Source organism: Cyprinus carpio, chromosome B21 (assembly GCF_018340385.1).
Source record: "Cyprinus carpio isolate SPL01 chromosome B21, ASM1834038v1, whole genome shotgun sequence".
NCBI lineage: Eukaryota > Metazoa > Chordata > Actinopteri > Cypriniformes > Cyprinidae > Cyprinus > Cyprinus carpio.
In genome coordinates, this window is record NC_056617.1 from 6,605,381 (window position 1) to 6,631,581 (window position 26,201).

Here is a 26,201-nt window from a genome sequence, read left to right on the forward strand (position 1 = left end):
AAATAAATCTGTTGATCCTTAAAAACGTCATGTGAAGATGTGGATATTTTTGTCCTGTAAAGAAAGCAACTGTATATTAAATAAGCATCCAGTGTTTTTCCTGGTTCTTTCTGAGATCCTTTCCTGGAAATCCCATGGTATTGTTTTGCATAACACTAAGCCTTTTTATACCGCAGCTGACCCATTACGCGTGGTGCAATAAAAATATTTGAATGTTTAGCTTTTACCCTTTTCACAATCCTAAACCCATTATTACTAAAAATAACACTGTTGTGAAATGTTGCGGTTCATAGCGCATTTCTCCTAATGAAGCGTTCCATGTACCAAAACATTTCCAAAAAATTGGAAGCTCTTTGAAAAATTGTCAAAAGCAAGTTCAAAACATCCAGTGGAGTTTTATTCCTCGTGTAGCCTTTTACAGGTCACCAGTCTGGAATGGTGACTATGAAAACGCAACTAAACCTGACATAAAATGTGCCATCTTTAGTAGCAAGATCATTATTTTTAATCTCCTAAAAACAAAACAAAACAAAACATGCAAGCCCTACTCAAATAACCAAATCTCATTTGCCTACAGAAGAGCTCGGAGGCACCAGATTACACATCAATGATGATGGGATTAAATGGCAGTTCTAGGGAAATCTTTTGGCATATGGCGCGTTACAAAAGAAATGTCAGCCCATGGGGCACAAATTCATTCTTCGAGGGACAGAAATACACACGCTTCCCGATGCTTGCACAACTGCATATCAATCTTTAAAAAACAGCAGAGGTTTTGTTTTCTTGGACAAATGTACATTCAGAGGGGCAGTCTTCAGTCTGCCTCTCAGTTATCTGTTCTTCCTGGCTTCCTTCTTTTTCTTGCACGTTTGGGTAGTGTTACTGGAGGAGAGGGCCGTGGCGTGGCCCGTGGTCTTCAGGTGATCGAAAAGTTTGTTCCTGGTGGTGAATTCATACTGACAGGTCACACAGCGCAGGCTGACTTCCTTCTATAAAGAGCAGACCAAAAAAATAAAAAGTAAAAGTTACATTTAACTTAGCTACCACAAATTTGCTGACACGTGTCATTTTAGAGAGCGAAAACTGACTCTGAAGTAAAACTGCAGGATTTGGGGGGGCCACTGAATTGCAAAAATTTTGGCTCCAATTTAAATGTGATTTTCCAGAATTTGGACAACATTTTGTGATCATACTTAAAATCAATATAACTATAATATAGTAATAATAAGAAGTAGTAGTAGTATTACACAATAAAATATTATTTAAAAAATAAACTTTCCTCTTGTGCTTTTTTGTAGGATTGAATTTCTTTTTGTGGTTTTTTTTAGTTTTTTGTATGTTTTGTTTGGTATTTTTAATTTTTATATAAATATGGCTTATTATAAATATTATATTAAATATTTATTTTATTGAATTAGGAATATTTTCTATTATAATATTACACTGTAATAAAATATAATTTATTTTACATTAAACTGTTAAAAAAACTGCTTGTAGGACTGCACAATTTGTCTAATGTTTTTGAATTTATAGGGCTTAAAATTATTATTATAAAAATTATATTAAATATAAAAATTACTACAACAGGAAAATTACTATTATAATATTTCACTGTAAATTAAAAAATAATAAAATAGAAAAATATAATTTATTTTACATTAAACCGTTAGAAAAAACAACAAAACAATACTACTATTTATGGCTGTCTTACTTTCTTCATTTTCAAATATTAAACCATCAGACATTTGCACGGTAAAAAAGCGACCCAAACTATAGAGCAGAGATGGAGTTAAATCGCAGACTTTACATGTTTTTATATATATTGATATTTTTGATATATTTTGATTAATCATACAGCCCTACTCCAAATTATGTATTTACTAAAAAGAAATGCACAGTGCCTTTTTAAAATCAACAGTCTGGATTTTCAATTATACTACTACAGTTTACATGTTTATTTCAATATATAATGTTTAAACTACTTCATTACACCAATCAGAATTAATAGAGCTGTTGTATAACGCATATTACTCAATTATAGCCATTAAAGGAAATCACATTATTAAGTTACGTCTGGATGAAGATTTTAAAAGAGTTGTAACATCATAAAGGAGTGGCTGTTTGCTCACATGGTAACAAAAGTAAAGTACACACCTCTTGTGCAACTTCCACACCTCCGTGTGGTTTGCTGTTCTTAGAGTCTTTTCCACCTTTCTTCCCTTTTGTCTTTGCAGAGCTGTAAAAGGTGACATTAAGAGTTCATCTCAGTTCATATCAACCACAATGCAAGAGTTTAAACACTTTACAAGAGTTTCAAACCAGTGGATTGTTAAAAAGGCATTTAAAAGATACCTTTTTTGGTTTGTGGGTTCACATTCCTCTGGTTTTAGTTTCTCATCTGGGTCCTCAGAGGGGACAGGGGCGTCCTCGTTGTTGCCCGAGTCAGGGGCAGGTGCAGGACACTCTTCTGTGGACTGTGGGACTGTGCTGTCAATCTCCGGATCTTCTGGAAGATTCTATGAACATTATACACATTAGAAAATCTAATTATATTGGATAAAAGATCGATTTAAATTAAAATACATCAGGGGTTTGGAGGTTAGATTTCATTTACTTACATTTATGTTTTTCTGCTGCCGTTTCTTTTTCTTCTGCCTTTTAGATAATCTGTAATCAAAAGAACCAATCGGTGGACTGGATTAGCCAACAATGCGCTAACAATCCCTCTAGATGCTCTTATCCTTATGTATTAAAGTCATTATGGAAAAACTTGCAAAGTTTAATTTAAATAATTAAAATGTTTGAAATATTATTAAGCAATGACATTATCATCTTTTTTTTTTATAATCATATTCTAATAATGCTCACACTAATCATGATGTTTATTGATGTTGTGTTGTGTTTTAATGTAAAATATTTCAAAGCAATCAAATTAAAGTGGAAGTTGAAATTGGTGGTAGTGATATGTTACTTTTGTCTTGGTGTGTCATTGAGTTCATCATCATCATCATCATCTTCCTCCTCTCTCTCGGCAGAGTTGTGACTCAGCGACTTGTCTTCCTCCTCCAGCTGTTCCCGTAGCAGTGCCACCATCTCTCTGTGTTTCTTAGACTTCTCATGGTTTTTCATACTGATGTGTGAGAAAAAATATTATCCTGCTGCATTAAATACATGTAATGACATGCAAGTCATCTAGTGTGATGATTAGTATTATATACACTACTGTTCAAAAGTTTGGGGTCAGCAAGATTTTTTTGTGTGTGTGGAAGAAATTAATAGTTTTATTTAGCAAGAATGCCTAAACTGATCACAAAAGATTTTTTATTTTAAATAAAATACTGTTCTTCTGAACTTCCTATTCATCAAATAGTACAGAAAAAATGTATCATGGTTTTTAACGTGAAAAGCATGAAAGCCTTTTTCTGCCACTGGAAAAAAAAAAAAATACATTTTTTAAATGTAAATACGACTTTTTATCTAACAATTCTGAATTTTTTCCTGCAATTGTGAATTTACATCTCGTAATTCTGACGTTTTTCTCAGAACTGCATGATATAAACTCGAGTTTGTGAGGTATCAAGTTAGTATTACATGAAAAAAAACTCACAATTCTGAAAATTCACAGAATTGCAATTTTATGTCTCGCAGTTGTGAGTTTCGCAATTCAGACTTTTTTTTTTTGCAGTTCTGACTATTGCACGTTTGTATTACGCAATGTCAACTCGCAATTATGAGTCCAAATTGTGAGATAAGTCGCAATTACTTTATTTTTTATTCAGTGGTGGAAACGAGCTTCCATAGAAAAGATTCTTGAGCAGCAAATCAGCATATTAGAATAATTTCTGAAGGATCAAACAATGTGACAGAGGACTGGAGTAATGATAATGAAAATTCAGCTTTACGTCACAAGAATTAATTACATTTTAAAATATATTAAAATCGAAAAGTTATTGGAAATTATAATATTATTATTTCACAATATTACGGTTTGTACTTCATTTTTTATTTGAAAAAAAAATGCAGCCTTGGTGATCCTTTAAAACCCTGACCCCAAACTGTAAAACGTTAGTGTAAATACTGTATATATACTTTAGAAATGTAAAGCATATCCGGATCTGAATCGAAGCGCTATATAACTTAAAATGTTTTTCAATTACCTAAAAATTTGAAATCTAAAAAATGAAATTAAATATTTATTTGTGAAGTGATGGAGGGTGAGCATGGAAAGTGTCAGTGCGGTGTATGTGGGTGCTCTATTCACTCACGCTTTATCGGATTTGAAAGATTTGTCACAGGCAGGGCAGTACAGGTCATCATAATAGTCGTTCATTTCCGTGGAACCATGTGCCATGTGCCTGATCTGAATATGGTAATAGTGATTTGGGGTTTGTATATTTGTGTAATTACTCATAAATGTTTACAGTCTAATTGAGGAATTTTTCATGACTTGGTGACACACTGTGAGTCACTGCATTTACGTATGTATCACAGATGATTGCTTTGACTCGTCCTCAATATTTATAGTGAAGTGTTTGTACACTGATGTCATGCGTAAAATATCTGAATGTCACTGTATAGATATAAAAATAAAAACTTTCCTTTTGTGACATACTCTCCTTAAAAAACTGCTTGCAATGTCGTAATTATAGGTTTTAGTTCTAACCCTTCTGAACATTTTTCAGTCTCAAAATCATCTAATGTGCACTGAACCTCTGACCTCCTCTACCCAGAATCCACTCAAGTATGTGTACGTGACATCAAACTAACCTCCCCTGTCCACATTTGCTCTCTCCTGCCCATTTTCCACCTCCTCCTCGTCCTCTTCACTCTCTGATGCATCACCGAACTCTTGACCGTACTGTGCTTCCATCTGCTGAAGTTCTTTCTCCAGCTCTGACATGGCAGCCCAACTCTGTTCCTTATAGTCTTCCGCCAGCCTAACGGCACACAATCAACATTTAAATAACTGTGATATATTTTATTACAGCAACAATGTATATAATTATATATTTTTTAAATATTAAATATTAAATATTTTATATTAACAACATTTATGTATTAAATTTTTTATGAAATGATTTACATGCATTTAATACATCATTAAAACGCATTAACAAAACAATAGAAGTGTGTGTGTATATCTCACATTTTTTATATTTAATAAATAGTACTAAGTATAAATAAATATATAAGTTTAACTATACAAGTTTATCCAAAGAATTGCCATGATTTCTCCAAATTTTTTGATAATGTTTGTTTGATTTATTAATAGTTTGCTGATTTTAGGTTTGGAAAAATTTGAAAATTAATATTTAAAATTAAAAGTTTGATGATTTTGGGTTTGGTAAGATAGTAAAATAAATATTTATTTAATATTAGTATTGTTTTTATATTAGCATTGTATTTTAGGCATACTACAAAATAGTTGTATTTTTATTTAATGATCTTTTTATAACATAATATTTATTATTTTTATTTATTATTTTAAAAATAACCCTGATTAAATAAAGTGGAATTATATTTTTTTATCTATTAACACTATTAATTATGATTTATTATTTATATATTATGAATATATTTATTTCTTTTATATATTAAAATTTTAAAAACTCTTTGATATTTCCAGGTTTCTATTTAAATAAAATAATCTATCTATATATAAAAATAAAAAATAAAAATAAAATTTTAACTGTTGCATGAAAAAAAATATATATATATCAGCCAGTTGTATAAAATGGGCTAATCTTACTCACTTTGCCTGATGGAGCTTCTGTTTTCTCCTCAGTTCTTCAACTTTTTTGGCCTTCTCTGCGTTCTGCTCATCCACCAGCTTCTTATGAGCCTGAACCCGCTTGTCGCGTTTTCGGATGAAGGCCACTAGTTGGCGCACCAGTTCACTATGCTCTTTCCTGGCCTTGTCCCTGGTTTTCTTGTTCTCTTTCTCCATGGCTCTCTTCTCCCAGCGGTTGGAGGCCTGCCGCGTGTCGTACTCCTCTTTCCATGCAAAGTTTTTGCGTGTACAGAAGCTCTGCCAGTAGCCATAGAATAAATGCACCACCTGACAGACAAATAAATATAATTATATAGGGAAAACAGATAAATGCAAAGACAAATGTAATAATACTATACAACTAGATTTTATGTATAGACTTATTGGATGCTTCTTCCATTTAACAAGATGAAGAGATTTTTGGAGGCTTATACACTCATCCTCTGTTCATCTGCTTCTTGCAAACACTCCAAAACATCCATTAGGTAAAGTGCAAGGTCAATATTAAGAGATTTTAGGAGGCTTTTAGAATCTGAATGTGTTGATGTGTCACTTGAACCAACCAGCTAACGATCTGAAAAATGTTTTCAGAAATGAAAGCGTGCCATTCTGCTGCCTTTAGTATCTGAGAGAAGTATTCATAGATGAAATACTTTTATGTTCCATTTATCTAACAAGCTAACTACCCAAAGTCTGATTTGGCTGTAAGGTCTAAGATGCACTAGAACTCTGATGCCATGTTTTAACACAAGTATTTCACCTTCATGGTATAAATACATACAGTATCTCTTTAACAAACACAATGCATACTCTCCTATCATCTCAACATCAGTAACAAATTGATAAATACAGAGACTGATTTTTTTTTGGTTCATCAACCAGCTCTTACAGTCCATACATTTATTCTGTCTAAAGATTTGGGAATTTTATGATTTTGGTTCACTAAAAAGAACAGTTCAGAAGCCTGTAAGATTTTTTTATACAAGATATTTTAAAAGAAATCTGGAATCTGACCAAAACTTAAATCTATTTGATGAAAATGACAGTAAAAGAATAATATGAATTTTAAGCAGCCATTACTCCAGTCTTCAGTTTTTTGATTTTTCTTCAATACTGACAACAGTTGTGCTTTACTATTTTTGTGGAAAACTGTACTTTATGTGTCAGTGTCTACATACAGTGTCATAGTCGCTCTGAGAGTCTCCAAATGAGGGAAACACATCCTCCTCCTCTTCCTCATCTTTACTGTGCTCCATCTCCTCCTTTACGATGGTCTCAAACACATTCCTGTATACAGTGTAAAAGCCCTACAGAGAAAGAGTTTGCACTATTAAAACACAGAACACATGCATTTCCACAATAAACTGTCTGAAGCTTTCCAAACTGAAAGCATTTTCAACAAACTACTGCCCTCCAGCTGTATAGGATGGTATAGCAGACAAATGAGCTATGCATTATAAACAGATCAATACAATACAGTAATACAAGAAATAATAAATCAACATTAAATCAAAAATATATATATAATCTCTCATTTAGTTCAGCATCATACAGAAAGCAGTAGTCTCAATATGCACCTTTTTTTTGTTGTTGAACACAGATAAAATGCAATGGTAAAAGACATCTGTCTGACATATTTCACACATTTAAAAGTGAACGCAGATGAAAAACAAGAACATGTCTGATATGAGCGGACACGTGCATGTGTGGCTACTGGCTGACGAAAAATGACTTTTAAATATTCACCTTTTCGTCATCTCCGTAACCCGAGTAGCAGGTGACAGTGAAGAACTGCAAGAGATCAGTGCTGTCATCCTGGTACTCTCCGCTGACACCCCCTTTCAGCAGCGCCTCTCGGTGGTTATCATACTAAAACAAAAGTAACAGCCATATTAATATAAATAAATATTAATAGAATTATATCAAAGGCTGTAATAGTCATTTAATCTAAAAAAGGCCAAATACTGATTAGTATTATTGGTATTTTTAAAACAATAAATGTTGTGTGTAAGTGTTAAAGTCTAAGTCTTTTTTGTTAATGAATAATAACTACAGAAATAATTATTGTTCATTTGCAATTAAAGCTGAGATTCGTATAGAAAAAAATGAATATAAAATAACTTTAACTGGAAAACACTGACATTCGCTGCTAAGTATACACTTTGAAATTTATATTAATATAATAATATTATTTGCATTACTATGACTGATTTGTTTACCATTTTCAACCCATTCCTGATGCATCCAATACTAATACAAGTCCACAGTTTTGGCAAATCCTCATTTTTGTTACAAGGCTAGAACATGTAGGTCAGTAGATTTTGCTAACCCTAACAACAACATTCAATACATCTCTGTCATTCCAAGCCCATATGCTGTTTTTTCCACTGAACACAAAAGAAGAATTTTGAAGAAGCTCTTTTGTACAACAACAGTGGCCACTTCTGTCACGCTCCAAAAAAAAACACCACAAAGGTACCCATACCACCATATGGGGAATAGCTAAATTCACCTTCTTCTTTTAAATGGAAAAAATAACTGCAATATCAGTTTGGAATGACCTGAGCATGAGAAAAAAATGGCAAACTACTAATTTAACCATTTAACCAGCACTCCCATAAGCTTGGTTGATTTTCATAGAACTGAATTTCTGCAAAGTGCAAATTTTTTTTTCATGGGAATTTTAGGTGTCCTTACAAAAATGACACCTGATAATCAAGTAAGAAGTCCATATAATTAAAACCTATACTATGCATTGCATACCAAAATAACCTTCATTTCATAATTCACAATATTTTGTTATTATTTATCTACTTAAGTTTAATTACTACAAACAGGCCTTTCGATTTCTCAGTCCCAGACAATATAATTGCGCTATACTAAACCAATTTGTATTCTGGATCATGACTCTGGAGGGCAAGAAACAGAATTATTATTATTGTTCTTTTAGTGTTTATTTCTTTAATGTTAAGTTTTGATACTATAAAGGTTCTCTGAATATGTGAATGAGATTTGAGTACACTGAATAACTCGAATTTTGATCAGTTTCATAAAACTATGACTTCATAAAAATCTGAGTATAGCCCACGTCTTCAATTTAAAGCTTGGCATGAAAAATCACCATCCACTTTGAGGCTATATCAATAACAATGGTTTACATGTTTTGCAAAATATTTATCATGTTGTGGAAGAAAATATAGGTTTGCAACATCACAGCGGTGAATAGAATATTCATTTTTGGAAAGAAACCATCATTTTTAAGCACCTTCACACAGGGCAGGTAACTTAAATAAAGCCTGAAGTGAAATCTCATTAATTTTGGACTAAGCTAGATATATTTCCAGGTATGGTGAATGTAGTTGTTGTTAACTGGAGATCTTACCAGGCTCTCTCCTGTGGATCACTCAGAACATCATACGCAGCCTGGATAAGTTTAAACTCCTCTGCAGCCTCCTCGGCGTTATCCAAGTTCTTGTCTAAAATCAAAATAAAAAATATGAGCTGCATTATACATAATTAAACTAATGTTAGCCCTATAATCAACAGCAACTGACAGATCATCAATGAGGAATTGTTAGAAAACAGGCGACACCAACAGCTTTATTTATTAATATTGGACAATAACCTCTATGAATTATCAAAGAGATCAGATGAAATCAAATACCTGGATGCCATTTCAAGGCTAATTTCCTATAAGCCTTTTTCAGGTCGTCGTCCGATGCGTCTCTTTTAACGCCCAGCACCTCGTAGTGACACTTCATCCTGGTCTGGGCTTGATGGAGATCCTACTAACACTGAAAAGACTGTGTTTTGATAACGACTGTCATTAACTACAGTAACGTTACACACGAAATGTCATCAATGTGCCCACGTGGATCACAAAACTTAAACTACAACAGCGCTAACCTAATACTACACTAAATAGAATGCATACAATACTATAATTAAGCAAATAATCGCGTTTATTCATCAACTTCTTGAACAGTTGACATTTTCACTCGATAAAAGAATCGCACGAAGCCGGCGTCGTGTGTGTGAGTGCAGCCGCGGCGCATGAATGTGATGTCACACACGAAGCACGCTGCTATTGGCTGAGAGATGAAGCTTATGAGTATGCACTTCTATATAAAATAGATTCAAAAAATATTATTTTTTTATTTACTTATCTGATATTTCATTTGTGTGTGCATTAAAATATAGTAGCGCTTGAATTTTTTTTAATAAAATAATATTTCTGAATGTATTCCATATAGCTATCTTTCCTAGCTCGCAATAATCGTATGTTTTTATTTAATAACCAATATGTTTGTAAGCATAAACATTTGCGATATAACCTACATAACAGATATAAACTATTAATAAAATGACTGTAAAGGCTTATATAAACATTACACTAAAATGTCTTAGAAAGCCAACAGCGTAGGTCATATGTGTTATTTATTGTTCATTTAAAATGAAGCATTAACTCAGTATTGTTCTATAAATTTAAATCGAATGGGTGGGATTTATCAGTGACTAACCTTTGGAACAATGCAAACCGCTATTTATTCCGAGCAGGAGTGGCTTATGGTTTTTTTCTAAGCTTCCTAAGAGTTTGCATACAATTGTCAAATGCTGGCTATTTTAATCTTTCAGGGGGACATATAGCTGCTGTCATAACGAGATCTGCTGTATGACTGCATGTTATTATAGTCACGTTTGTTCTGCATTTAAGGTCTGGATATTATACCTTCTAAAGTAGCATCATGAAATCTATGAGGGAAGTTAATCTGGATACATACAGTTTGTCTTTACTTACGGCAAAAGAAGACATCCTGAATCCACGCTCGTCAACAAACTGGTATGATGACGGTGTTTTTTATTTTTATTTTTGTTTTTTTTATTATCATTTATTTATTTATTTATTTATTTATTTATTTATTTATTTATTTATTTATTTATTTTTACTCTTATTTTTAAATTCCATACGTAATTAATACTTACAATAAAAATGTAAAAAAAATATTGTTTTTTGTTTGTTCGCTTTTTTTTTTTACCAAGAAATGTGTCTGACCATAGTACATAACTTTTAATGAAATAGCAATAATATAGCAAATGTTTTTACACTGCAATAATAAATAATTAATTACAAAAATAATAATAATAATACATGTGTATTTGCATCCAAATATGATAGAACCTATACATAATATACAATTTTGTAAAAGTGAAAAAGTGTTAGCAGAGGATGGTTTCGATCCATCGACCTCTGGGTTATGGGCCCAGCACGCTTCCGCTGCGCCACTCTGCTAGACGGGACTTCAAAGTCGCGTTTTGTGGTCTTGAAAAAAATACAATTTTCCATTGCTCTTATTTAACTGCTTTGAGCTATTAATTATTCATAAACACCGACAGCCACATAAAACACTATGCTCATGCTGAAATTCCTTGGAAAGAAAATAAATACTGTGCAGCTATTCCACTACACGTATGGTTTTGCTTAAATGTGTGTTTGTTAGGAAGATGTTCAGTGTTCCTCAACAACTCCGCTTAAATTAATAGGACAAAAAATTAACATTTAAAAGAATTAGGTCGAATTGCACAAAAAAAGTTACATTATGACTTGAAGTTATGAAGTTTTTTTTTTTTTTTTTTTTTCGTCACTTCATGCAAACTTACTTACTTATCCCAGTGGAGACTTAAATGCTGCAGTGTCTTGATCTGATTAATTACATTTCAGAATGTCTGTCTTATCTTAATGAACAAACAACCCCCTCCCAGACCAATTTCCTCTGTAAATACCCCTGCTTATCTAAATTACCATGTTTATCTGCAAAATCAGCCTGTATGACAAACTGTCCCACAATCTGAGATGATAAACCTAAAGCAAGGAGGTGTGTGTGGGTCAAGCATCTGTTGAACACGGTACTTGAGACATAAATGTGTCAGTGACTGTTTTGACCATGCAGACATGCCCACAGGCAGAGCAGTTCCTGTTGTTCTGGCCACTGTTGTCACAGGAAACGTTTTAAAAGGGAGAATGTCGCCGCTGGAAGGACTTTTCAAAAGAAAGAATGTTGGTTGTTTATGAGCTGAAAAAAAGATTGTATGATTCTGAACTTTATTCAGTCAGTGTGTTCCTGATAAGAGAAACCATTTGGATTTCTTTCCTGACATTCAAACTGCATTTCATTTGATTTGATGGTAAACTCTAAGCTGTTTTTAAACCAAGGCCTCATTAAATTATTCAAACCATCTCCTAATTTCATCATGTGTAGTTCAGATCTGTATTAGCCTACATTATTTAGCTTTATCCACTCAGATATTTCAATTTTAATTTTAATAATGGATTCAAGCACATATTAAACAGAGATAGAAAGTGCCAGATGCCTTATGAAGGTGCTAGTCTAAACACGGAAGTCTGAAAAAGCCGGATTCTGCATCTTCCTTCCTGTCTCTGTCATTTCCTCCATTTTTTATTTGTTTATTTATTTTTATATATACTATAGTATGTAATAGTATGTGTATCTATAATAAAGCATAATGTTTTATGTTCTATAGTAAATTTAAGAGGTGAATACGGTAAAAATAATAATACCGTAAAAAATAAAAATAATTATCACTGTACTTTCCCCAGATTATTACAGTACAAGACAATCTTTTTTTCTGATACCCTGTGTTTAAATATTACAATCTAATTTGTATCAGTTTCCAGGACAGAAATCTGAACATTGGATTCCTGTTCCTATTTTAGAGCTAGAGGATTTAGATCTCTCTTTTGATCACTCCATAAATAAGAAAATATTCAATAGCCAGAAAAATAAATTAAAAATTAAGAATAAAATGTTTTATAAATCAGGTCAAACAATATGTGAACAAGCCACTTTGATAAAAACCTTAAAAATAAGGATATATATTATAAGTGAAATCTACATATGGCCATATTGTAATAATAAAATACATTAAATGTGTATTTTCGATGTTTTCTTTCACTAAAAAAGTCGTTATAGAAGCAAAATAGCCAAAAATCTCAAAACGGACCACTTTATGAAAAACACTGCTGCCTGTAGTGTCTTGCATTATTAAGCAACTTACGAAAAGTCACATGCATCACTAGTAACCTAACATAATAACACCCAAGCAGCTTAAATGTGTGTCTTACGCAAGTTAGATGTAACATGCATGACAGCGTCTAGTATGCAGTCAACAGCTTCAAGCTGTAAGCTGCTTCTTTTAATATAGCTCAAAGCCTGAAAGTTGAAAAATGTTTGGATTAACATTTATGCGATTATCGATTATCCTATACGATTATCCTTCTAGGCTTTCAAGAATGACTGACATACTCATAGTGATTTCCAGGAATGACAGACATAAAGGCTCCAGTGTCCAAATAACCGAATTCATAGATTTTTTGTTTGTAATGTTTCTAAATTAAGAGCTCATTTACTGTTGTATGTGCTGGCATTGTTGTCATGAGAATGTGGGAAAACTGCCCTTTTGGTTTTGGGTGTGAGCAGATTACAGAAGACCCTAGGGATCCAAGAAGGGTCCTTTATATGGGCAACGTTCACAGGAAATGGTGCCATTTGTGCCTAAAATTAGTTTTTATTTTCCCTGTTTAATTTACACTATACTGAACTTTCAATGCATCCTTTTTTTCCCACTTTAGGCTGTCTATTGTATGTATAATATATGAATTCAAATAATGATAAAGTATTTTTTGTTGTTGTTGTTAAAAAAAAGTCTATACTGAAATACGATTTTTTTTTTTTTGTGATATGCTGATATACTGAATTACATTTTGTATGCATTAAACATTAAAATAAATCTATCAATTAATCATACACCCATACACAAAAAGAACCAAAACTCAAACATCAGTACAGAAGCATTCAAATGCCTGTTACTAAAATGTCAGAGAACTTGCCTAAATTGAGTTATCCATCTTAATGAAATAAAGTGAAACTTTAATATTCCCTCTGACTGTTTCCTTCTATCACTGTATACAGGGCTCTATTTACCTATGATGGAATAATGAACAGACTCAAACTGGCTGATTCTGGAGGTAAGAGCACAAAAAGCTTTATAAATAGTGTTTGGTGTTTTGTGGGTTCGTTTATATGCATGTGTCTTACAGTAGGTGGATTGAAAGAGTTGATGGCTAAACTTCACCCTAGACTGCCGCTTTATGGGATGTGTAGGGTGGGCAAAGCTCAACCCCGCATCGCGATGATATTATGGGTTAGTTCATCCTCCACACAGCTTAATGTAAAACACTCTGATTATTCCCCTTTAACTAGTGTTTGTGGTCTCTCAGGTAGGAAATGAAGTGGATGAGTACCGCAGAGCTGAGTGTGCCAGTCATTTACCAGCAATCAGGGCCTTCTTTAAGGTAAAAGAGGACAGGGATTATGGGATGGCTTTAACTGTATTCTGATAACCTCAAAACTTTTCTTTTTTGAGTAAATTCATTTAGGCAACATAATAGTGATTCTTGTTAAATCAAATAAAAATATAAAGACATTAAACAAGAAAAAAACATATTTTTTCTGTTGCTATCTTTGTCTTTCTGATGCTTCAGGAAGTTCACATCTTTCTTCCTGCCCACACTTTGGATGAAATCACAGAGGAGAGGATCTGTACGCTGGCTCATAATGCTGCAGTGGTGACGCAGGGGCAGAGAGGGAGACCTGGCCGCCGGACAGGAGACGGACAGGCCATCGTGGTATGAGATCATGACCATTTCTTACTAGAAGGCTTTATTAATACTAAATGATAAAGTTGTTTTGAGAAGTACAGTAAAGCCAGTCAGGCAATTAAACTCTATAAAAATCAGGAAAATGGTAAACAAATCAAACTGTCTCCTTACTATTTCCAGGGCACTAATTACAAGCGAACAATCGCAGCTGCAGAGATCCAGAGAATTCAGAGAGATTCTTTTTGGGCACAAGCGGAGGTACAGAGTGACTTTTTATGTTTGCTTTGTTGTTGTTGTCTTTTATTTTATTTTTTAAGAGTTGATGTTATCAAGTATGAATGTTACGGTATATTTTTGACCCTGGACCACAAAACCAGTCTTAAGTTGCACAGGTATATTTAGTCAACAATACATTGTATGGGTGAAAATTACTGATTTTTTGTAATGCCAAAAATCATTAGGATATTAAGTAAAGATCATGTTCCATGAAGATATTTTGTAAGACAATACAAAAACAGATAGAGGTTAGTTTCTTATTGTATTTTCCAGAGAGAAGAGGAGGAAAGGAAAAAGGAGGAACAGCGGAGGGCAGCAGAGGACAGGAGGCAGAGAGAGAAAGAACGAATGCTTCAGGAAAGGAGAGATGCAATAGAGAGAGAGAGGAGGATGAATGAAAAAGAACAGAAAATAAAGGAGCAGAGGTCAGTCAAACATTTTTATGCATGCATGCAAATAGTTCCCAAGGGTCAAAGGTGAACTTTTTTTTTTTATAGGAGAATACAGGCGCAAATGGAGGCAGAGGCCAAGAAACGGGAGAAAATAAAATGGGTACGATTAAATAGTTTCTATATGTGTGCATGTGTGTTTGCACGTATATATTCTTAATCTATATTATATCACAGGAGCACGAGGAAAGGGAGCGTGAAGAAGAGGAAATTAGAGCTAGATATTCACGCTCTCAATCAGAGGAAAAAGCTGCGGTTAGTTCTGTCAATCAAACCTGCACTAAATCCATCCCTTAAATATGTGCCCTGTGATCTTCATGTTGTGATGTAATACTGTTTATGACCATCAGGAGGCAGCAGCTCTGGTGTCTCAGCGTGCTTTAAACCCAAGAGAGTTTTTCAGACAAATGTCCTTCTCAAGTGTCCACACAGATTCCAGTCCCAGCTCCCCATCTCCAGGTAAAGTGTAACACACTGAGAACCAGCGTGTTTCCATTGACTGAAACAGCCACATAATCTTCCCACAAACAAATATTTTTTGTGTTACATTTGAGAACTTATTTTAAAATCCAAAGTAATTTATTTTTGCATTTTTATGGCATCCATGTAAAAGCCATACATTTTCAATTCAATTTCAACAACAGTTGCTGTATTAGCTATTATAAAATGACAATGAAAAATAGGCTACATTTACAGCATTATTTAGGTTAACGTTTCAGTAGGATCTTGTGACACTGAAGCCTGGATTGATAATGCTACAAAAAAAAAAAAAAAATCAGCTTTGCATAACAGGAATAATTTTAAATTATATTCAAATAGAAAACAGTTATTTTCAATTGTAATAATATTTCGGAATATTACTGTTTTACTGTTCTTTTTTGATCAAATAAATACAGCCTTGGTGAATTTTTTAAATAGTAAAATAAATATAAAAAAATCATACTTAACCCAGACTTTTGAACAAATGAACATTAACCTAGAATAATGCTGTAAAAAAATTACATGTTTAGTTCATAATTAATGCATTAAGTAAAAGTTAGCAACTAAAACTTATTGGGAACTGTTGTCAGTTAGTGAATAAAATTGAACATCAAAAAAAAAAAAATGTTTTCATATGTTGAACATCAAAAAAATAAACAGGGTGGTTCAATAAATCTGTCTACACATCAAGTGGCAGTAATGTGATGCAGATTACTGCCACATAACCTGTAGACAGATTTGTTGATTATAATAACAGTAGACTAGTTTTGTTTTGTAACTGCACTTTACATATTTTAGTAGCAGTTTGTTTCAAAATCTCTTTCTCTTTTTTTGTAGTCAGGAGTCCCTATAGACGACTGCATCGCAGTCAGACAGACAGTATCTTCAGTTTCAATGAATCCCCTTCTTCTAGACCTACATCTCCATACAGATCATCAGTGGTGTCACCTTATTTTCCGTCGACTCCCACATCCCGGAGCCCAATCCTTTTCACTAGCACTATGGCTCCCTCGCTTCAGAATGGTGCAATGGTATCTACCAAAAGCCAGATCCAGCTATCTTCACCTAAGACGATGGAGCCACGGCTCCAAACTCAACCATCACCTACAACCAATGCAACTGAATCTGATATACTAGATAGTCTGGTCTTTTATCCACCTCCACCGACCCCTGAACAGCTCCAACCAGATGAGTCAGAGATAGTGGATGAGTTTCCTCCACCTCCCCCTGGTTTTGAGAATTCACCTGAACCATCTGTGAACCAGCCTGAGACACCTGACCACCCCTTAGGCCCTCTTCTTCCTCCTTCGTGTGTTTTGGTACCTGAGCCACCCAGCAGGCCACTTCCTGCTCTGCCTGTTGCTCCACAAATGATGAAAGATCTGGAAGCGGAGAGGGATTTTACTGCTCGGGCATTGGTTATATCTACGGTTGAGGAGGAGGAGGATGAAGGGAATGGAGAAAAAGAGATGAAATACGAGGGGAAAGATGCAACTGAAGAAGAAGAAGGGAAGGGAGGTGGAGAACAGAGAGTTGAAACTGAAGAGAAGAAGAACAGAGGACAAGAGGAACATGATGGGATGACTTTGGAAAAACATGAAAGTGAAAAAGAATCAAATGGTAAAATGATGGAGAGATATGAGAGTGGAAAAGATGGGAAAATGTTGGAAGAATGCGAGAGCGAAGAAAAACAAGCTGCAAACATTATGAAAGAACATGAGAGTGAAGAAGATAAAGTTGGGAAAACTGTGGAAGAATTTGAGAGTGGGAAAATTATGGAGGAACAGGAGAGTGAAAAAATAAGGTTAGAATGTGTGCTAGAAAAAGAGCAGGATAGGGAAATTACAGAAAAGCATGAGGAAGATCGAAAATATGTGGAAGAACAGGAAAATGAAAAAAAGATGGAAGAATATGGGAATGTTGTGGAAGCATTCGACAGTAAAAAGGAACAAGACAAGAAAAACATGGAAGTATTTGTGACTGAAAAAACACAATGTGGGAAAATTATGGATGAATGTGGGCAAGATGGGAAAATCATAGAAAAATGTGAGGAAGAACATGACAGTGAAAAGGAAAAACAGGAGAAATGTATGGAAGAACTTGCGGTTGAAAAAATACAAAATGCAAAAGTGATGTTACAGTATATGAGAAAAGATGAGCAAGATGCGAAAATTGTGGATGCATTAGACAATGAAAAAGAACAAGAGAAGAAAAGCCTGGAAGTATCTGAAACTGATAAAACACAATATGCAAAAATGATTGAAGAATGTGAGCAAGAAAATGAGCAAGAGGGAGAACATGACAGTGAAAAGAAACAAGCAGGGGAAATTATGAAAGAACAGGAGGTTGACAAAATACAAGATGGGAACATCACGGAAGAACATGAAAGTGAAAGGCAAGAAAATGAGGAAGATGGGGAAACTGTTGAAAAATGTAAAGAGGAATATAAGAGTGCAAATGAAATTGATGGAAAAATGATGGAAGAACATGGAAGCAAAGAACAACAAGATGAGAAAATTATGGATGCATTTGACAGTGATGAAGAACACGATGGGAACATCATGGAAGAACATGAAAATGAAAGGCAAGAAAATGAGGAAGATGGGGAAAATGTTGAAAAATCTGAAGAATATAAGAGTCCTAAAGAAATTGATGGGAAAATGATGGAAGAACATGGAAGCAAAGAACAACGAGATAAGAAAATGATGGATGCATTTGACAGTGATAAAGAACAAGATGGGAACATCATGGAAGAACATGAAAATGAAAGCCAAGAAAATGAGGAAGATGGGAAAACTGTAGAAAAATGTGAAGAGGAATATAAGAGTGCAAATGAAATTGATGGAAAAATGATGGAAGAACATGGAAGCAAAGAAAAACGAGATGAGAAAATGATGGATGCATTTGACAGTGAAAAAGAACAAGATGAGACAAGCATGGAAGTATTTGAGACTGAAAAATTACAATATCCGACAAGGATGGAAGAATGTGGGCAAGAAAATGAGCAAGATGGGAAAACTGTGGAAAAACATGAAACTATGAAAGCATGTGAGCAAGACAAAATAAACATAGAAAAATGTGAGGAAGAACATGAAAGTGAAAATGAAGGTTGGAAAGTTGTGGAAGTGTTTGAGACTGAAAAAATGCAATATGTAAAAATGATGGAAGAATGTGGGCAAGAAAACGAGCAAGATGGGAAAACTGTAGAAAAACATGAAACTATGAAAGCATGTGAGCAAGACAAAATAAACATAGAAAAATGTGAGGAAGAACATGAAAGTGAAAATGAAGGTTGGAAAGTTGTGGAAGTGTTTGAGACTGAAAACATACAATATGTAAAAATGATGGAAGAATGTGGGCAAGAAAACGAGCAAGATGGGAAAACTGTAGAAAAACATGAAACTATAAAAGCATGTGAGCAAGACAAAATAAACGTAGAAAAATGTGAGGAAGAACATGAGATTGAAAAAGAGGATGATGGTGAAGAAAAAGACTGGAAAACCCTGGAAATGTTTAAGAGCGAAAAGGGGCAAGACTGTAAAATTGGGGAAAGAAATGAAAATGGGAAAGAACAAGAGGGAGAAAAAGAACAGGGTTGGAAAATGACAGAAAACTGTGAGAGTGAAAAAATACAATATGGGAACATCCTGGAGGAACACGAAAGTGAAAACAAACAAGATGGGATGATTGAAAACCAACAGGACATACAGAACCAAGATAAGGAAGGAATGTCACATGTGGATGTAGATAAAGCAGTGAACGTGACTGTGCTCAGGAAGGAGGAATCATACACAGAGATTTTAAAGAGGGATGGGACAACAGAAGTAGGTTTCGAAAATGAGAAGGAACCTTTAATCCAGACTGAGGAGGCTGACACAGTTTTTTCCCAGCATGCACCACTGTTCCCAGAATCGCCATCTCCAATCAATGACGCATGTATTCCTGAAAGTATTTCAAACACTCAAGATAAAAATGAGCCACAGATGTGCTCAACCCATACTTCATCCCAAATAAACTTACCAGCCATTCAGTTCGAGTCAGATCTTTCTAGTTTGAGCAATCAAAGCGATTCAGACATAAAAGGGAAGACTGAATCTATTGATTCTCAAGCTTCCTCCGAGATCTCCAAAAACAGCCCAGACGCCACATCAGCAGAACAGACTCCTGAAGTGAGGGATGAACAACAGACAGATGCAGAAAGGCTTCAAGAGGATAAGATTGTGGACGGCAGCAATGATTCGGCTGAGGGGATTGATGCTGAGTCCAAGACATCACCTTTATCTGAGAATCAAGCCAGGACTGGACAATCAGATGAGGGGGAGGGGCTTGTACCTGTCAGTCATTTCCCAGAAGACACAGGTAATGATAACGGTGTCACTGATAGACAGTTCTTTAAGCAACATCTCAATATCAAGCTAGTTACATTACAGACAAATAAAAATTAGCTTCAAAAGAAATCAAAGTATCAGTCAAACAATGCACAGACTGAACACAAAGAATATAAATGTTTTAAAAAAAAATTAAACTATTAATGATGTCATATTTAATGCACTCAAAAGTTTGGGGTCAGTAATTATATTTTTATTCAGCAAGAATAAATGCCAATTCTATTTATTTTAAATACCATTGTCCATCATAATAATAAACTACATTTTTTATTATATTACAATAGAAAACACTATTATTATTTCACAATAATGCAGTTTCACTGTATTTTTAAGCAAATAAATGCAGCTTTGGTGACCATAAGAGACTTATTTTAAAAACATTTTAAAAATCTTACTGACTCCAAATGTTTGAATGATGTTTTAATAAATGTATGTTTGAATAAATACTCTAGTTCAGTGAAATAATTTCTAGAATTACTTTTTTTCTCTCAATAAAAATGTTTTTTGACAGGCAACATTTAAATGATTATTAGAAAGATAATTTTATTATTCTAATAGTTTGATTATTTTTTTATATTATAAAATAGAATTTTTATTAATTGTATTTTATTAGAAAGCTGAGAAAGCTCAAAATGTGGTTTTCTTAAAGTTACTAATATAATGCTACAAGTGAAAAAAATCAATAATGCATAAAAAGACAAAAAATATATATATTTAAATAAAAAAGATAAAATACTGTCACACTGGATTAGAAATATGTTTGATCAAAAATGATTTTTCAATTAAGCCGTGTGATTGCTACTGAGTGATAAAAATCTCTCTTTTTTTGTAACAGATTCTGCAGTGGACCTAAAATATTGTATTACTCATCAGCTGGATCCGACCAATGACATACGTGATGTTAAAGAGGGAGAAACGGCTATATCACTCCTGGCCAGTGACACAGATGTGGAGCAAAACCTAAAATGCGATACTGACCCCGATCAAGTGAATAAAGACGTTAAACGTGAAATTCTGCAGAACTGCGAAACCATCTCGGAAACACCCAACGACAGGAGGAATGATAAGACAGCCGATGAAAAATAAAGAACATAATTGGTAGGTGTGAACTCTTATCTCAGTACAGATAATTCCATTAAAGAATGCAATGCTTCTGGTTTTGATTCCCATTAATTATAAAAAGAACTGTAAGGAGTGGAAGGGTTATTCAGGGCTAATCACACATTTGTTGTCCTTTTCACCCTTTCTGCGAAATCTTACAGTGCAATATAACTGCTATACATAATTACCCCAATTTAGAGATTTAGAGAAAATCTCACCATGATAATTATATTAGTAAATCTCAAAAGTGCTTTTGCTGGAAGGAAATATTACACTGTGATTTTCTACCAAATTTGATCTAATATTAATTATCTCATATTAACCATACAGAAAATGTAAACTTGTGCAGTGTCCCATGCACAGCAAAGGATTATGGGTTAGATAAGCCATCAATCAGAAACAGCCAGACAGACAGGAGACATGTTTATCAGGTACACTGAGTGCAAATGGTGTTAACTGTAACATCAGTATCCTTATCTCTCTTCACATTGTACATTCCTCTGACAGAAATATCGGATAAGCTTCAGCACGTGCAAAGACGGACCAGATTTCTGCCGTTGTCGTTTAGTGCTATGCAGAGCTAGAAAAAAAGTTACTTTAAAGGAATAGTTCACCCAAAAATGAAAATTTGCTGAAAATATACTCACCCTGTAGCATTGCATCACTTGCTCATCAATGGATCCTCTGCAGTGAATGGGTGCCGTCAGAATGAGAGTCCAAACAGCTGATAAAAAACATCACAATAATCCACTAGTAATCCAGAAGGCCCCAGTCCATCAACTAACATATTGTGAAGTGAAAAGTTGCATGTTTGTAAAAAAAAAAAAAAAAAGGTGTTTTAACTTTATGGACTCAAAATATGAGTCCATAATCCATAATAAATTTCCTACAGTTTTGTCCTCTCACATCAAAATCCACTGTTTTTGCTCGTAAAATGTGCTTGATCTGTGCATGTTTCTCTCCTGATTCAGATGAGACACCTTTTTCACAGCTATTCATCTTACAAGATTAATAATTGATGGACTGGAGTCATGTGGATACAGTGTACATGTTGCTACAGTGCAAATCAGGGTTATTTCTGTTAACTATAACTAAAACATTTTCATTACTTAAAATAAAATAAACAATAACTGAAATTAATTTTTTAAGTAGGACCAGGTAGGTTTGGACAGCTGTTTTCCCTTAATAAATGAAATCGTCATTTAAAAACTGCATTTTGTATTTACTTGCATTATCTTTGTGTAATATTAAAATTTGTTTGATGATCTGAATCCTTTAAGTGTGACAAATATGCAAATAATAATAAAAAAAAACACAGGAAGTTGGCAAAAACCTTTTCGTTGTTTGTTTTGTTTTCTGTGTACATTGATGGATTGCATACCAAAAAGCCAATCATAACTATTAGGGTTATTCATACAGTACCATGTTTACCTAAGCAATCTCAGAGTGGAAAGAGACGTTACGGTTGTGTCATGTGGGGATGGCCACACCTTTAATGAGACCTGGACCAGATCCAAATTTGCATTCCCATCAAGGACAAATGCTGCCATTTTATAAGCAGACAACAATGTTTAGTACAAACAAGCAATAACAAGTAAGCTAAGTTAACCCCGTGGCTCTCCTGCTTGACATTCATGACAGACTGTCACTGTTACACTGAAGAGTTAGTTAATGACTGGTATCGGTTAGCAATGACAAATGAAATTGTTGCAACAATGTGACACTGTTGCCAAATCTGCAATACAAGCAGGCTTATAATCACAATTGAAAACTAAAACCATAAAGAAATTATTTTTCATTTTTTAAAACAATTGCAGTAATAAACAATAACTGAAATAAAATAAAAAAAAAATTCTAAAAGTAAAAATACATATATATATATATATATATATATATATATATATATATATATATAAACACACTCATTCATCAAGGATACATTAATTCATTCAAGTTCACGGGTAAATTATTCCTATTGTGTTCAATCACTCTTTCAAAAATACAGTGTTCATTGTTAATTTTTACTGAATTCAAAATCACTGATCACAAATAATATAAAGTATATGTTCATTAAAAAAGTATTCATAAAAGAATTTGCATAAATCACATCTAAAGTTGAGATCCGAAAGAGATGAAAACTTTATGGCAGGTTCTGGCACACATCAAAGATTAATGATAATTAATAGCTCTAACTTAAGCCCTTAACTTGAACTGTAACATTCCAAAAAATGGCAGTTACTGGCATTCTCAAATGTGTGAATGAAATGGCATTATTAAACAGCTAGTCCTTTGAGTGAACAAGGAAATTTAATTCCTACAATTTAGCTTAGCATGGAGCATATACAGGATGTACATATTAGATATATTAGCAGATATACTAAAGCAGACAGTTCCCCGTCAAAAAATCATTTTTTTTTCTTTAGCATGGATGCATTAAGAAACAAAAGTGACAGTAAAAACATTTATAATGGTACAAAAAAATAAAAAAAATCAAATAAACGCTGTTCTTTTGAACCTTCTATTCAACAAAGAATCCTGAAAAAAAAAAAAAAAAAACATTACAGTTTCCACAAATATTAAGCAGCACGGTTTTCAATAAAGGTAATAATGGGCACCATATCAGCATATTAGAATGATTTCTGAAGGATCATGTGACACTGAAGACTGGAGTTATGATGCTGAAAATTCAGCTTTGCATCACAGGAATAAATTACATTTTAAAATACATTCAAATTGAAAACAGTTGTTTTAAATAGGAATAATATTTCACAGAACTTCTGTTTTTACAGTAAAATGTAGACTTGGTGAGCATAAGAAACTTCTTTCAGAAACATAAAAATCTTACCAACCCCACACAGTTTTCACAAACATTAGCCCAAAAAATATTTTAAAGAGCTCAAAGCTCAAACTCATTTTAAACAAAAACTTACACAAAATACCACAAAGCAATTCTTTCAAAAATACAGTGTTCATTGTTAATTTTTACTGAATTCAAAATCACTGTTCACAAATAATATAAAGTATATGTTCATTAAAAAAGTATTCATAAAAGAATTTGCATAAATCACATCTAAAGTTGAGATATATATATATTGTATATATATATATATATATACTATATAAGTAAATGTAAAAGATAGACATGTTTTAAAAAATAAACATACAGATTTGTTTTTGTGTATATGTATGTGGTATACGTATACGTATACGTATATATATATATATATATATATATATATATGTGCAGTATTTCCTCTTTCATTCTTCCTTATAAATTCTTTGCATCTCCAGCATAGCCTTTCACTTGAGTTTCCTTGAGTTTAATTCACTGTGGAAAAGAAAAAATGAATACATTGCATTTTTTTCACATGCTTCTATATCCACCTAATCATGCATTACTTCTGTATGATTCTCTCCATCACTTTCATGCAGGAGCCATCATGGGAACTCTGCAGCAATCATAGAGGAGCCCGTTTGGAGAAATATGACCAAAAGATGTTTCTCTTAAGCAAACACTGAGGGTCTTTCAGTGATTTTCTTCAGATTATTCTTAAATGTTCCCAATAATGCAATATATGTATCTAGCACACGTTCATGACTGTGTCCACAAATGCACTCAATATACAAAGGGCTCCAAATATTTGAGACCACACTGAAAATTGGGAATATTTTCAAAGAATTCTTAAGAATATAAAAGAGAAAAATATTATGGTGTAATATTAAGAAGCTGTATTTCTCAAAGTCATGCTGGAAAACATAATCATCATGACATACCAAATACTGAGACATCCTAAATTCAAGTTCATTTTTTTCTGTTCAGCTTTCCACTTAAACTGTTATATTTAACCAAAAAAGGCACTATATTATAAAAGAAGCATTTTCACAAGTGGACTCCACTGTTGGTTATGTATAGTTACAGAGCATATTTATTATTCATTTTTCCTTTCAAGCAAAATTAACTTGCTAGAAATGTTGTATCTGTATAATGGTTCTTACTTTCCAATAAAGGTTTCTCTGCAACCATCTGACAAAATAGTAAGTATGGTATTGCAGGCTATTCATGTGACTTATTTGACTGTATTTACAATTTTAGATGGATATCTCATCTTGAAAGAATATGCCAAATGAATCCGTTTGCTGAGTCATTTTGTCCATACGACTGATTTGAGAATGAAATCACATCAGTTAACACAGAGTGATAGTCAGTGCAAACATTACAAAGTTCACACAGGTATTGTATTTTATAAGCTTATACTTCAGAGAATAAAATAATTCTTTCACTGCTGTTATTGGCATTCTAAGATTCACTGTTATGTGTGCTTTAAAAACTGAGATCCTGCTGCAATTTTGTTCATGTGATAATAGTAATCATGAAAACCTGTTGATAGCATATTTGAAATGCTTTGCATGTTTACATCATTTTCTGGCAATTATTTGAATCTTGTGACTGGTTCAGGGAAGGCGAGGCGGCACATGTTTGCATCATGAATATTAATCGGATTATGCAAAAATTATATAATAATATCTTTGTGGTTTTGAAAATAGTAAATATGATGTACTAATCACAGATCAAAAATATCAATACTGACATATAAATGATAGCAAATGAAAAAAATAAAAACAATTTCAAGCCACATAAAGCGCTGCTTTTATTAACCAAAAGTTTAGCTGGATGTACTGTATATTAGGGACATAATTGTTTTGTGGCTTCACTAGAACACGCTTCTCTCTTAAAAAATAAAGGTACTTAATTTGCATTGATGGTTCTATGAAGAACTTTAACATTCATGGAACTTTTCCATTCCACAAAAGTATCTTTTTAAGAACTGTTCACTGAAAGGTTCTTTGGGAACCCAAAGCGGTTCTTCTATGGCATCACCGCAAAACCCCTCTTTTATTTTAGAACCTCGCATACATGCCGGTGTGGGGACAAAAAGTGCAACATTGCAAAAAATGAAAAGGATGCAAAGATGCATTTCAAGTATGTGTTTGCGGGAAACAGTTAAAGATTTACTGGCAATCATCTAATCAGCTCACATCTAGTTGTTAATCAGGATCTG

At 33.5% G+C, this 26,201-nt stretch overlaps 2 protein-coding genes and 1 non-coding gene across 4 annotated transcripts; 1 reads left to right on the plus strand and 2 right to left on the minus strand.

Annotated features, from left to right (window-relative positions):
• Positions 1 to 375: 375 nt before the first annotated feature.
• dnajc21 (DnaJ heat shock protein family (Hsp40) member C21) lies at positions 376 to 9,850 on the minus strand. The gene is given in 12 exon segments (XM_042748515.1): positions 376 to 989; positions 2,155 to 2,236; positions 2,353 to 2,516; positions 2,619 to 2,667; positions 2,972 to 3,130; positions 4,266 to 4,355; positions 4,764 to 4,937; positions 5,754 to 6,058; positions 6,949 to 7,077; positions 7,517 to 7,640; positions 9,153 to 9,246; positions 9,435 to 9,850. Coding segments are annotated over 12 exon segments (1,626 nt in total). The 5' UTR covers positions 9,532 to 9,850; the 3' UTR covers positions 376 to 830.
• Positions 9,851 to 10,340: 490 nt separating this feature from the next.
• Positions 10,341 to 25,207, plus strand: LOC109045135 (myb-like protein X). 2 transcript variants are annotated; one of them, XM_042748514.1, is made up of 14 exons: positions 10,341 to 10,610; positions 13,759 to 13,814; positions 13,887 to 13,990; positions 14,067 to 14,141; positions 14,331 to 14,474; positions 14,628 to 14,705; positions 14,997 to 15,148; positions 15,221 to 15,275; positions 15,350 to 15,427; positions 15,523 to 15,631; positions 16,490 to 18,925; positions 19,109 to 20,011; positions 20,876 to 21,138; positions 24,574 to 25,207. In XM_042748514.1, exons 1-13 carry the CDS (start codon positions 10,516 to 10,518, stop codon positions 21,124 to 21,126), a joined length of 4,536 nt encoding a protein of 1,511 aa, XP_042604448.1. In that variant the 5' UTR covers positions 10,341 to 10,515; the 3' UTR covers positions 21,127 to 21,138; positions 24,574 to 25,207. The 2 variants fall into 2 exon arrangements, with proteins under 2 accessions (XP_042604448.1, XP_042604447.1); XM_042748513.1 differs by having other exon boundaries at positions 10,342 to 10,610; positions 16,490 to 20,011.
• On the minus strand, positions 10,989 to 11,060 carry trnam-cau. The gene has a single exon. It is a non-coding gene; the product is annotated as a tRNA-Met (tRNA).
• Positions 25,208 to 26,201: the final 994 nt, after the last annotated feature.